The 12,703-nt window shown below is 35.5% G+C and overlaps 1 protein-coding gene across 1 annotated transcript in view; it reads left to right on the top strand.

Annotated features, from left to right (window-relative positions):
- MYCBP2 (MYC binding protein 2) overlaps positions 1-12,280 on the top strand; it is a 213,019-nt gene extending 200,739 nt beyond the window's left edge. The window contains exons 77-85 of the mRNA XM_059820870.1: positions 1,453-1,581; positions 4,096-4,228; positions 4,524-4,627; positions 5,757-5,945; positions 6,444-6,551; positions 7,512-7,721; positions 9,979-10,086; positions 10,282-10,447; positions 11,480-12,280. Coding sequence (XP_059676853.1) covers positions 1,453-1,581; positions 4,096-4,228; positions 4,524-4,627; positions 5,757-5,945; positions 6,444-6,551; positions 7,512-7,721; positions 9,979-10,086; positions 10,282-10,447; positions 11,480-11,595 — 1,263 coding nt within the window. The 3' untranslated portion in view covers positions 11,596-12,280. The remainder of the gene's footprint in view (positions 1-1,452; positions 1,582-4,095; positions 4,229-4,523; positions 4,628-5,756; positions 5,946-6,443; positions 6,552-7,511; positions 7,722-9,978; positions 10,087-10,281; positions 10,448-11,479) is intronic.
- The last annotated feature ends 423 nt before the right edge of the window (positions 12,281-12,703 follow it).

The following is a 12,703-nucleotide window of genomic DNA, read 5'->3' as shown; positions in this document are numbered from 1 at the left end:
TTCCTAACACCTGTAGGATGGATTTTTGAGAGTAGATTGACTCAGTTAATGACACCCTCTATCAGAGCTTTTTTCTTTCTATCTGATCTCTGTCACATGGTAAAGGCAATTCTTTTGTGTTCCTCAATAACTTCTCTGTAATTTAGCTTCCTCTTCCCCATCTCAGTAGAGAGTTATTACCTCAAAGAGAAAGAAACTTTCTAACTGAATTTAGTAAAGCTACCATTTACCCAGAGGATTTACAAATCTAATACGGAATGTGATGGATTAATTGAGTTTCTGTCTATATTTTTCACCATCGCAAAAAGCTTATGGTTTTTTTAATAAAAATCTGGAAAGAGTAGAATAATGAAGCTGGTCTCTTTATAACCTGGTTAGGTGGGTCCCTGTGGGAGGCAAGGGAATATTGTGCCTTCCTACTAGCAACTGAGGATGCTTAGAGCAAAGAAGTCTCCGAAGCAGTTTAGTGTAGGTAGAAAGAGAATACAGGAGACACAGAGCTGCAGCAGCAGCAAGGACTAAAACTCTGCTGAGAAGGAAGCAGTCACAAAAGTTTCTGAGGTGATTAAGAAAGTCAAGGGACTTCCGTAGAGCTTTGGAAATGTCAGAGGAACAGCCAAGACATAGTCAAGCAGGGATACAAGCTGCTGAACCCAGCCTGAAATTCCCCAATCCTATTTTATACCAGGATATTCAAATGTTGAGGTGAACTGTGTCCACCCCTACCAGGACTGCTGTTGAAAGGATTCTGTCCTAAGTTGCATGAGCAGTGTCATGGAAACCACGTGTTCTGGGAGTACGATGGAAACTTGTTCTCAGACATATGCATACGCATAATCAAAGTCAGTCATTGAAGTCTATTTGTACAGATATTTTGAGCTGCAAAACGGAACTGTGTTGAATTGTTTAAGGAATTATATCAGTAGAGCAACTTAATTTTATGATGGATTTTGAAGTTTGTTACTTCAACTGTATCCTCTCAGGTTATAGATGACTTACAACTTTGGTTACATGTTTGAGCAGAGTCAACATACCATATCAAAGTAATTAAGGGTAAATGTCATGCACGTTGACTGACCTGAGTACTCATATCTCTGAACTTTTCTATTAACATGCCCATAACCCATTGTTACCACGTAAATCTTTTCTCAGACTAGTTGAAAATGATGTCTCAACTGTATTGTTGAAGAACACATTTTTGCTACATTACGCAAAATATGAGATGAAGAATATGAGAAGAACTGATGTAGTAAATTGGGGCTTTTTCTGTCCAGGAGAAATTGTTTAGATACTGATTATTCTGAAGATACAATTAATAGTCCAAACATGCTCTTTATCCCCCCTAATTAATTTAGGGGGGATGACTTGGGGAAGAATAAAAACAGATGCTGAAAGGAAATGAGGGATTTAATAAAGAGAGAATTATTTCATATTTTTTCTTAATTTTTTCAGCCAATGTGTGATAACCACGATGATGGTGAAACTGCCGCAATCATTTTATGTAATGTCTGTGGGAATCTCTGTACCGATTGTGACCGATTCCTTCACCTCCACCGGCGAACAAAAACTCATCAGAGACAGGTAGAGTATATGTGACGTCATGTTGTAAGCACTGCATACATGGTGTGCATTTCCCCAATTAATATATTGAGCAAAAGGCAGTAGTAAGAACCAAATCTGAAAATGGTATTTTCTTTTATGTTTGAGATGGGATAAATAAGTTTCCATTTAATTATTTTTAGTTGTTTATAGTTAAATTCTCTTGTCCTTTATCTTTTGAAGAAGATTGGAAAATCATATAACAGTACCTAATTTAACTCTTACGCTACATCAGCTTTCTTCTCTCTTGTTCTAACATTGTTTAGGAACATTTTCTAGGAAAATCTAGGAACTGTATGGACTTTTTTAAGTATGCATTGGTTCTTTATTCCTGTTAAATTACATCTCCTTTACTCCTTCTATCATATGAGTCAGTGTTTGTCAACCCCTTCATTTTTAATGTACATACATTTTTTAATATCCAGGAAGATCACTTGCCAGCAAATACTCCTACTGGTTCCCTTATGTCAGTCTTCTCTTGTATTTCAATATTCCTTCAGCTCTCACCATCTTTTCAGCGATAAATATGTTGTCATATCCATAAGCTTGAAAATTTCCTGGTTTCTTTTGGTTTTGTTTTTAGGATTGAAATGTCTTTCCTCTTTGACTTACCTAGATGAGTTTTTACAAATTGCTGTGTACTTTGCTAATTAGTGTTCTTTTGTGTTATTCTTTTTATCCTACTCATATGTAAACCTGAAACTACATTCTCCTTGGAATATTTCTTTTTCTCATTGAAATTAATGTTGAAGATGCCTTTACTTCTGAAACTACTGAACAGTTCTTCTTTCTTGACACTATTTCTCTTATGTGGTTTTTGTGGCCCTTTATTTTCCCCTTTCCCTTTGACTACTTACATTTGTACAAAGGCTAAAGTAATAAACCTCATTCATAAAGTTTATTCAATGGAAATCATTCCTCTTCTCCCTCTCGTAGAGTGCATCTACATTCACTTTTTAGTTAGGATCAGGATTTGGGCTTTTGAAGCAGATCTCCTTACTGTGCTCTGATTTGTGTTATAGAACAGCCTTGGAGTGCATGAACTGGATTCCTTTCTGGTGAAACTAAAAACAACAAAAAAAAGATAGATGCATGGACACACTCCTAATGGTCATTCAGTGCAAGGGACCAGCTAGTCTAGAGCACGTGTGATGTAAACTTCAGATCATTGGCACTGAGTTTCACTCTACAGATCTCCTTCTTGGTGCCTCAGCATTTGCAGCATAGACTTAACCTGGAAGTTTCACGTGGATCTGTTATCGTCTATTTCTTAGCCAGAATCTTTGCAATCCTCTTTGAATTTTTCCTGTTTTGTCATCCTAAGAAGATGGTTTTATATGTCTACTCTTCTGTCATGGCACAGCATGGTCTAGTCTCATGTATTTTTCTAATTTCTCCTATATAGCCTGTTCAGATTACAGTTGATAAAAAGTAAGTTCTTCTGTTGTAGAAGTCCTTGTGTCTCTCCTTTAATCTGTCCAAAATAGCTACTTATCAGGTTTTCCTATTTACTTCTAAAAGCATGTTTGAACTTTTACTCTTTATTCACCACCTTTACCTTTACATCTCTCATGCTAAGCCCTTCAATTTAAATTTTAAATTCTGTCATGTTCCCTGTCTCCTGTTTTCTGTTGGCTTCCTGTTCTTTGTCCAACTTCTGTCATACATACATCTTTAATGTATTTTCTCTCCCTCCAAGAAAGGATAGCCTGTAAGTTCCTACGACCTGCTTATGTGAATCCTTTCTGAAGCAATTGGGGATTTTTTTCCTGATTCTAATAAGAATGAAAACAAAGTTTAAATTGAGTATATACATCCATACCCAGGAAAATTCTAACTTTTATTGCATTGCAGGTGTAATGAATGAAAACAGAACTGCCTTCAAAACTTAGGAAAGGAGAAAAAGAAGAAACTGTAAAAAGTCCACTAAGGATCTCATGCAGTTTTTTGATTTTGCAAAAATTTTATATTTTCCTCATTGTAGCCAAAAGTATCCATGTGTATTTATGTGAAAGTCAAAAATATTAATACTAGACACTTACATAATTATTATTATATAGTACATATTATTAAGACCATAATAATCAATGTTGCTTTGATAAACTACTAGCATGGTTATGTGAAGCTATTTCTAATGTTATCTTGTGCTTTTAATATACTGTAGCCTACTGGATGAGTTGAATAGGAGTTATGAAGTCCAAGCTCCATATTTTTTGAATTAGAAGAAATGTTGTGCAGCTCTTTTCTTAGCATTGCTGCACTATTGTTTCCCAGCCATGTTAGCTCAAGCATTAATTTTATACATTTTTACTTTTAAAAACACAAAGCCTTTATCTATCCATCCTGCAATATGTACAGATTATGGAATGCATAAAAGAAAAAGAGCTTTCAGTAGACAAACTCTGCAGAGTCTATAAAACATCTGATGAAAATCCAGAGACAGTGATAAAAATAACATAGAGATGCTATTTATTATCTGTTTGGTTAACCTGACAGGTATTCAAAGAAGAAGAAGAAGCTATCAAAGTTGATCTCCACGAGGGTTGTGGTAGGACCAAACTTTTCTGGCTGATGGCATTAGCAGATTCTAAAACTATGAAGGCTATGGTGGAGTTTAGAGAACAGACAGGTAAAACACAACTGTTATTACTTGCTCTTTATCCTGATTATTTTTACTTTTTACGTGAGCATTTGTCCAAAAAAAAAAGGCAAAAAAACCCCAAAACAAACAGCTGGGGTTTTCACCTGCTTTAGGGCAATGCTTTTAGTTATTTGTTAATAAAAATAAAATAGTTCAACTGTGTAAGAATTGCTGGTTTTCTGGTTGTTTTTTGTGATTGTTGTTTAGATGTCTGTTGTTAAAATATCAGTCCCTTATTTTTCATTACAACAATTTTCGGTTTTGTTCACTCTTTCGGACCTAGGCAAACCGACCACCAGCAGTTCTGAAGCATGTCGTTTCTGTGGTTGTAGGAGTGGAACAGAATTATCAGCAGTGGGAAGCGTTTGTTCTGATACAGATTGCCAGGTGTGTATTAACAAGTATCAATCATCGTTAATTACATAAATAGAAGAGACTGTAAGATCAAATTGATTGCTTATTTTCAGTAAACCTTGTTCATCCCGGTGGTCCATTTTAAATCAGACCTCTCATATGAAAAGGTTTGACTATTGAATATTGTATTATAATTGCAATTCTTCTGAGTTTGTAAATGTTTAGTTTAATTACAGGCTGCAAACACCAATGGTCAACCAAAATACTGGGTAGTTTCATTATTATCTCAAGTTTTCACATTAGCGTTCCAATTATAAAGTAAAATATACACTGCCACCATAAAGTCTAGTGTACTGGAAAGCTTGATAGAAGTAGTTTGTGTAATAGCATGTTTATTATGTGAACACAGAACCTTTAAGACTTGGCCAGGTTTGTCAACTGTATCCATGTGTCCTGAGCGTTTTTGTGCCGTACAGTACAGGTACAATTAGCAGAGGGCCAAATCCTAACCAGTTTCGTATCCCACCCTATTTATTTCTGTTTACGTATGGCAAATTTGTCTTTTTTTCTCTCTCAACCTTTTGAATATATTATATTATTGTTAAATTAATTCAGTTCAATTTGTTACTAGCTTCTGGGCAACTTTTACAAGTTTTCTACTTACTAGGGATAGGAATTAGGGGTGGTTAAAATACCATTTCCATATAAAAGTGCTTTATGCTGGTTAATGATCGGCTTATAACGTGTTCTTAAGAGTGCATTACTTCATACCTTTCCTGAAGGACCTAAATCTGCAGATATCTTAAAGCCTGTTAATAAAAGGCAAGCAATGTTTATGCAGGAGGCACTTAACATACAAAATACACATGGAGGATTAAAGAATATTTCTCTTTATATTAAAATTAAATATTAAAATTTAAAAACTATGGTTTCATTATGTCCCTGCTGTCCAGGAGTAACATAAGTAACAAAGGTATCCGTTTTACTTCAAGTACACAAAATGTGCCGTTTTTCCCAAAGTACCTGCTGTAGCAGTAGACAACATGAATCATAATTCTTTTGTCTTCGTTTATTGCGTGAACCAGCAATCTTTCAAAAAAGGACACTGTATCAAACCGTTCAGTAGAGGGGGAAAAAAAGATTAATTATTTACTTTCAATAGGAGTATGCTAAAATTGCCTGCAGCAAGACACACCCCTGTGGTCATCCCTGCGGAGGCGTTAAGAATGAAGAGCACTGTTTGCCATGCTTGCATGGCTGTGATAAGAATGCTACAACTCTTAAACAAGATGCTGATGACATGTGCATGATCTGCTTTACTGAAGCACTTTCAGCAGCACCAGCTATCCAGGTTTATCTTTTTTTTTCCCCCCCTCTTTGAGATAAGTACTATGGCTTTAATGTTAAATGTGGAGGAAGTTAAAATATAAAGTCCCTCAAATTATACTCTTAAAAATTTGAAAACAGACACCGTAACTGTACATAAGTTACTTAAAATGCTTTCTTTCTGTGTCTCAGTACTGCTCTTTCAAGAAAGCAGATTGTATCAATTCAGTTTGCTGTGTTTACTTTATTTAAAATACATTGTATTTTATAAATGAGAAAAACAACTGAGGTAATTAATGGCTATACTTCATATATTCACTGGTTGTTTTGGAGTGGAAAGATTATGATTTTAATGACCATTCTATGTTCTTTATCTTTGTTAAGAAGAAAATAGGGGTCTTCTGGGATTTTAAATAAATGAACTTTGGAATTGGTATATGTTGCCACTTAAAAGCAAATAACTACTTATATTTTAGTGGTTAATGTAACTTCAGTGTTCACTTACATGTATTCTTTTCTAAAGCTGGACTGCAGCCACGTTTTCCATTTACAATGCTGTCAACGAGTACTAGAAAACAGATGGCTTGGGCCAAGGATAACTTTTGGGTTTATGTCCTGTCCTATTTGCAAGGTAAATGAGCTATGTGTTTACTGCCTAGGTCAAACAAGTTACCTAATACTGTCTTTGGTTTTTCACGTCACTAAAGAAAGGGTATTGTTGATGCATCTTTTTACCTTCCCCTACTGTTCCCTGAAGTAAGGGTCCTCTTAAAAAGAAACCATAATGCAGACATTATCTTAATGCTGTTTTATTCTTAGCAACATCAGCTTGTAAATTCCCAATATTTGGGCACGCAGAGGGAGGAAGTAGTCGTCTTAATTCACATTATCTCAAGTGGGAAACTTTGCTCCTCCATTTTACTAACCCCTTTTAAAGCTGCTTTGCTTTTCAGTATGAGAAGGACAGAGCTGAAGAATATATGTACTTACACTTAGTTCAGCTTAAATTACTGAAAATTCCTCTTGTACTTCACAAAATCACCACTGTAAGCAAAAGCATATAACAGCTGCTGGGAAGGAGAGCATCTTAACACCCTAGGAATATGAAATTTGTGAACAGTCAGCCATTTCTGACTGCTGTGTTTCTTCCTTTGTGCTGTATTTCAGTAATTTATGGCAATAGCTTGTGACTATTAAATGATAAAGACCTGGCACAGAGGACTGTCAGTCATCATTCTTAATTGCTGAGCAGTAAGTCAAAAAAGAACAAAATTAGAGAAAACATACAATCGGGATATTCCTGTGCTGTGGTGAATATTTCATGTACCCTTTACCATCCCTCTGTGGTTGTTACAGTCTCTTGTAATGGCTGATATTTTCATATAACAAAAGGCCATATAAAAAGCATTCCTGGTTACTATTTTTGCAGCAAATAAAGTATACACTACATCAACCATTTTTTTAAATGTCCATTGCCTGAGCTCTTAGGTTTTTATGACATCCATTACGCTATTTGTGTTTGACCATAATACAAATTATCACAGCTTTTGTAATAAAGGTGCAAGATATTTTAATCAGTTTTTTATTTCAGAACAAAATCAATCATACAGTATTAAAGGATTTGCTTGATCCAATCAAAGAACTCTATGAAGATGTAAGGAGAAAAGCGCTAATGAGATTGGAGTATGAAGGGTTGCACAAGAGTGAGGCCATCACAACACCAGGTGTTAGATTTTATAATGACCCAGCTGGCTATGCTATGAACAGATATGCTTATTATGTTTGCTACAAATGCAAAAAGGTATGACAATTAGTACTTTCTCAAATTAAATGTATGTTATAGTTTCAAAAGTAATTTCTTAAAGAATGGAACTTATATTTAATATATTGTGGAGTAGGAAAGCAGGGAAAGAAATTGTCATTAAATCATAATTAAAAAAAGTGTTGAGCAAGTTAGATGTACATAGTGTCCTATCTTGTAAAGCTCAAAAGTATGTATGGTGCAGTTCAGAAACCAAAAGCATATGGAGGTGATAGCCTTCTTAGGAGAATGTGTAGATGATACTGTGTTAGAACACCAACCATCCCTTTGTCCCACTTCCAACTCATACTTTAGCTGAACATTAAAATAGTGTAAACATAGGTTTCATTCTGACTCTGATATGGAGAGTTCCTCACTAAGATTCCACCTAAATATTACTTTTACCACAGTTGGAGTTGATTGGAACTGACTTTGGGGCAGAAAAATGACCACCATGGCAAGCCTGTTGATGTGGTTTTCCCCAGTGATAGTCTCGAAAGATGGGAAGAGTATTCTCTAATTTTGATTCATGATAGTGCAGTTGTTCAGGGTGAGCATAAGGAAACTCTACCATCCTTAACCGATTATGCCTAAGTTCAGATCTTAGCATCTTGAGAGCCTTTGAAGTGCAGCAACTATGGAGATGATGGCTAGATGTGTTAGAAGAATGAAAAAAAGAAAGAGGAAATGTGTGGTCTAGCCTGCTGGTCTCTGGGTCATATATGTACAGTTTTCTTCAGGTAGAGAATAGGAAATTTATCCAGAAGACAAAAATGGTATACAAATAGCCCCTGATTTCCCCACCAGCAGAGAAGAGACAAACATTCTTTGTCTATGATTAGAGAAACTTTGGATAATCACTGAACGCCTCCCATTGCTTCTTGCATCTGAAGCTGATTCTAGTGCCCATCTTGGTCACATCTTTTTCCTTTTCCCTTAGGAATGAATGGAATAATTCATGATTTCATGAATAAAATGGAACAATTTCATGATAAAATTTTCAAGGGAAACCTCTAATTTTTGTGTTAAATGCACATGTTTTACGTTAAGTGCACAATTTGGAAATAAGAGGAGAAAGGATTGACTTCCCTTCCATATGCTAGAGAAGAACAGTAATGAATCCCTCTAGCTCATTACTACACAGTTATTCAGCTCACTTTTGTTCCTGCCTCCCACGGTTAATCAATTTTCACTCCTCATCCTTTAGCAACTTGCCTACTGCTTTTTTTTAATCCCTTACAAAACTAATTTCTTTTTTCATCTTTCTTTCTCCAGTTTTTAGTCCTGTCCCTGTTTTTTATTAAACTTTCTTTCCAGTATTTAATACTGCATAGTTCAGTGTTTTTCGTATTGCCCTCTTTTTCCTTCCCTTGTATCTCATTATTCCCTTTCGTACTGTGTCCATATGTCTGAACAGCAACATTCAACTATCTAATTTCTAACTTCTTTCCTTCCTCCAGCACCTGTTCACCCCAAACTACTACCTAATTCCCTGACATACATTCCACAGGACTCTCCCTTTTCTTTTTAGTCTGCAGAGCTTCGGGGAAGGTGGGCTCCCTAAATTTTTCCTTCTTCACAGTTGCCTTGAGACCACTTTCCCTGTTCTTTTACAATCACTGCAAAAAGGCAAGAACTGCTGAGAGCAAGAATTTTGTGCATTGTCTAATTAGTTAATAATAGGGTAACAAAAGGAAGCAAGGAAGTTACTCATTGCCTCATCTCACTGCTCCATGTGAAAACACTTTAGTATATGAGGAAATCCATCAGAGTTGGCAGTCTTACTTGATGCGTTCTTGTGCCCTGTGTGTCCTGGTAGAGTAAGATGAGAAGGTAGAATGAACTCGTAGAAAATAGCAAAATTCTTATTATAAGGGATCCCAAATGAGCATAAAAACTGATAGGTCTTTTGGCTAGTAAAAACAGCCCTCCTCTAGAATATTTCTCTGCTGCCTTCAGCCTCAGTCCTGTCTTTCTTACATACAGTTCACAGAGCATCCAAATACTGTTTTAAAAGCCTTACAGTCACTTGCAAAGACCGGAGTATGTTGCACAATTTTTGGTCTTTTTTATCCTGAAACTGAGAGACATTGTCTTAATACCTCAAAACATTTATCTAGAGTCAGAGTCGAGAGTTATCAGAATAGTGGAGACTACAGCAATGACCCTTATTTATCATTTTCCCCTTACAAATTGTATTTGTTAAAACAATAGTTGTCTCTGGTTTAATGTCCAATCATTTCTATATGAAATTTAGGCATATTTTGGTGGCGAAGCTCGTTGTGATGCTGAGGCTGGACAAGGAGATGACTATGATCCAAGAGAGCTTATTTGTGGTGCATGCTCTGATGTTTCAAGGGCTCAGGTAAGTAAAGAACTTGTATTCATGTTTTTATTTCATTCTGAAGCTCCGAGTACCTAAGCTGTACAATAATTCACCGTAATCTGTAATTATATGTATTGTATAATATTAATATATACTACAGAATGTAGAAATGTGTTGTTCGGATTGTTACAGCATGACTACGTCATTTATCGGTGTTTGTTTCCTTTTGTTTAGATGTGTCCCAAACATGGTACAGATTTCTTAGAGTACAAATGCCGCTACTGCTGTTCAGTTGCTGTTTTTTTCTGCTTTGGGACAACACATTTTTGCAATGCTTGCCATGATGATTTCCAAAGAATGACAAGCATCCCGAAAGAAGAACTCCCACACTGTCCCGCAGGTAGTATATTTACAAAGCAAATTTACCACACTGAATTCTGAGATTAGTAATTAGTTCTAATTGATATTCTTATCTTTTCTTGGTGATGATTTTTAGCAAAACCATAGGGTCAGTCATACAAATTTTAAATTCAGTATCTTGAATAATATTAGAATGCTTTTGATGTTTTGCTTTTCTGGCAATAATACAGGCAATGTCATCACACTGATCCTTTAAACATTAGATACTTTGATACAGAAAGGCGTTTCAAGTTACCTACACCAATTCAGACTCCAGATGTGACATGATGTGTTACAACTATATTGAAAAAATTAACACACTACTATTAAATGATATATCTGTAGTTACCTGTCATGTGCAAACTGTTGCCAATGTTAGTTTCTAACTTCATGTGCCATTGATTTGATCTCAGTAAATCATGGTATTTATCTTGCTGTTGGAAAAAAGTGAGATCTTTTTGATTAAGATATTTACATGAAAGAAGTAAAAAAACCAAAAAAACACAACTCCTGATATAACCTTACAATTATTTTTTTACTGCAGATGTAACTCTTGTTCATATTTATTGATTTTGCTTTTAGATTGTGCTTATTTATTCCACAGTATTACTGAGATTAAACTTACTTGGTGATTCTCCCTATAAGCTTTTTGCCTTTTTTCCTTTGAATTCGATTTATTTTAAATTACACATCAGTTAGATTTTCTTTTTTCCCCTTCAAATACCAGTTCAATATTTGATATAACTGTTTTAAGGAGCTAACAGTTCTTGATCACGTTTTGTCAGATCTCATTGAATGGCATTTTTTCTCTTGGCCTATTAAGCCTCTAGACTTCTTGCTTGAATTTGGCTGGGTGAAAGCACCTTTCTATCTGCTGTTTCTTAAGCCTTCATTTTTGATACCTTACAAGGTCATATTATAGACATATTACCTTCACTTAGCATGTGTTTTGAGAAGTGTAATATATGTTTATTTACATCGAGTCTGCAAGCATTAATCTTTTCTTTTCCCCTCGCCCTTAAATTCACTGTAGGTCCCAAAGGTAAACAACTTGAAGGAACAGAATGCCCACTTCATGTTGTCCATCCACCCACTGGTGAAGAATTTGCTCTGGGTTGTGGGGTTTGCAGAAATGCTCACACTTTTTAGACTAGCTTTTTTTTTTACCAGAGCAAAACAGGTGCCCTCATCCCTCAAGTGTCCTGAAAATAAAGTCCAGCTGGGATGAGGACGGGACCATTTCATAACCCAGGTAAAAGGAACAATTTACAGTGCAAGAAGGATGCCAAATACCATGTACATAATTCTTGCTGTGAGATATTGACATTTTTTGAACCAAGACATCAAAACTTGTGAGGTGTTTGCATGTGGCCATTACAGTCATCGGCTAGGAAACATTGGACATTTACAAATAAATAATTGCTATTAAAGGATCTGTGTGTCTGTGGACTATGAATGATGCTGGCTTTCGGGAGAAAGAAAAAAATATTGATTATTGTATACTGACTTTTTGTAATCTTGTACAATTGTAACGCATCACAAGTGGGGATGGGAAAGAGGAATATTCTGGTTTATTTCCTAGACTGTTATAAAAAAAAAAATTGTGTTAGGAAGGCATAAATGTAACAAGTATCACGCTGTATATAAAGGTATCAATGTTTGTCCTGTATAAGAATTACTAAATTACAACAGCAGTTTCATTTAAACTTCTGGGTTATGTTTGAGCCTGAAATTTTAATGAAGTGCAATACTGAGTGTGCCTCATATCTTGCAGCTGTAAACATAATGGAATGTACATGTCAATAAAGCCACTGTACATTTTTATACAGTGAAAGTCTAATGAATGTGTAAGCCTCCATTTTCAGAAATGTTTTTTAAAATGGGGCAGGGAGGAGGGGGTGGTTCTTATAATTATTTCAGCAGGTTCTTTTAAAAAGTAGGAAAGTTTATTGGGTAAACTGGTGGTTATGGAAGTACTTAAGATGTAAAGAGCGCTGCTCAAATCTCTAGAAGAAAAGCTGGATAAATGTACTAGCATTCATATGAAGCATTGTATTTTCATTTCAATTTCTAACAATGTTTTAAAACACAAAAGAAGACTACATTTTAAATTATTTTTATCAGTTACTAAGACTCTTCAGTAAAGTATCACCCCCACTTTTAGGACAAATAGCCTTTTGCCATGAATCCGAAAAATGTTCATTTAATAAGAGTCCGAAGTCCTCTGCTCCTCTATAGTGAAAAGCAAACTATAACT

The sequence above is a fragment of the Gavia stellata genome, chromosome 1 (assembly GCF_030936135.1).
Source record: "Gavia stellata isolate bGavSte3 chromosome 1, bGavSte3.hap2, whole genome shotgun sequence".
NCBI lineage: Eukaryota > Metazoa > Chordata > Aves > Gaviiformes > Gaviidae > Gavia > Gavia stellata.
Note: the sequence above shows the minus strand (reverse complement) of the source record. Positions and strands in the feature narration are given on the sequence as shown.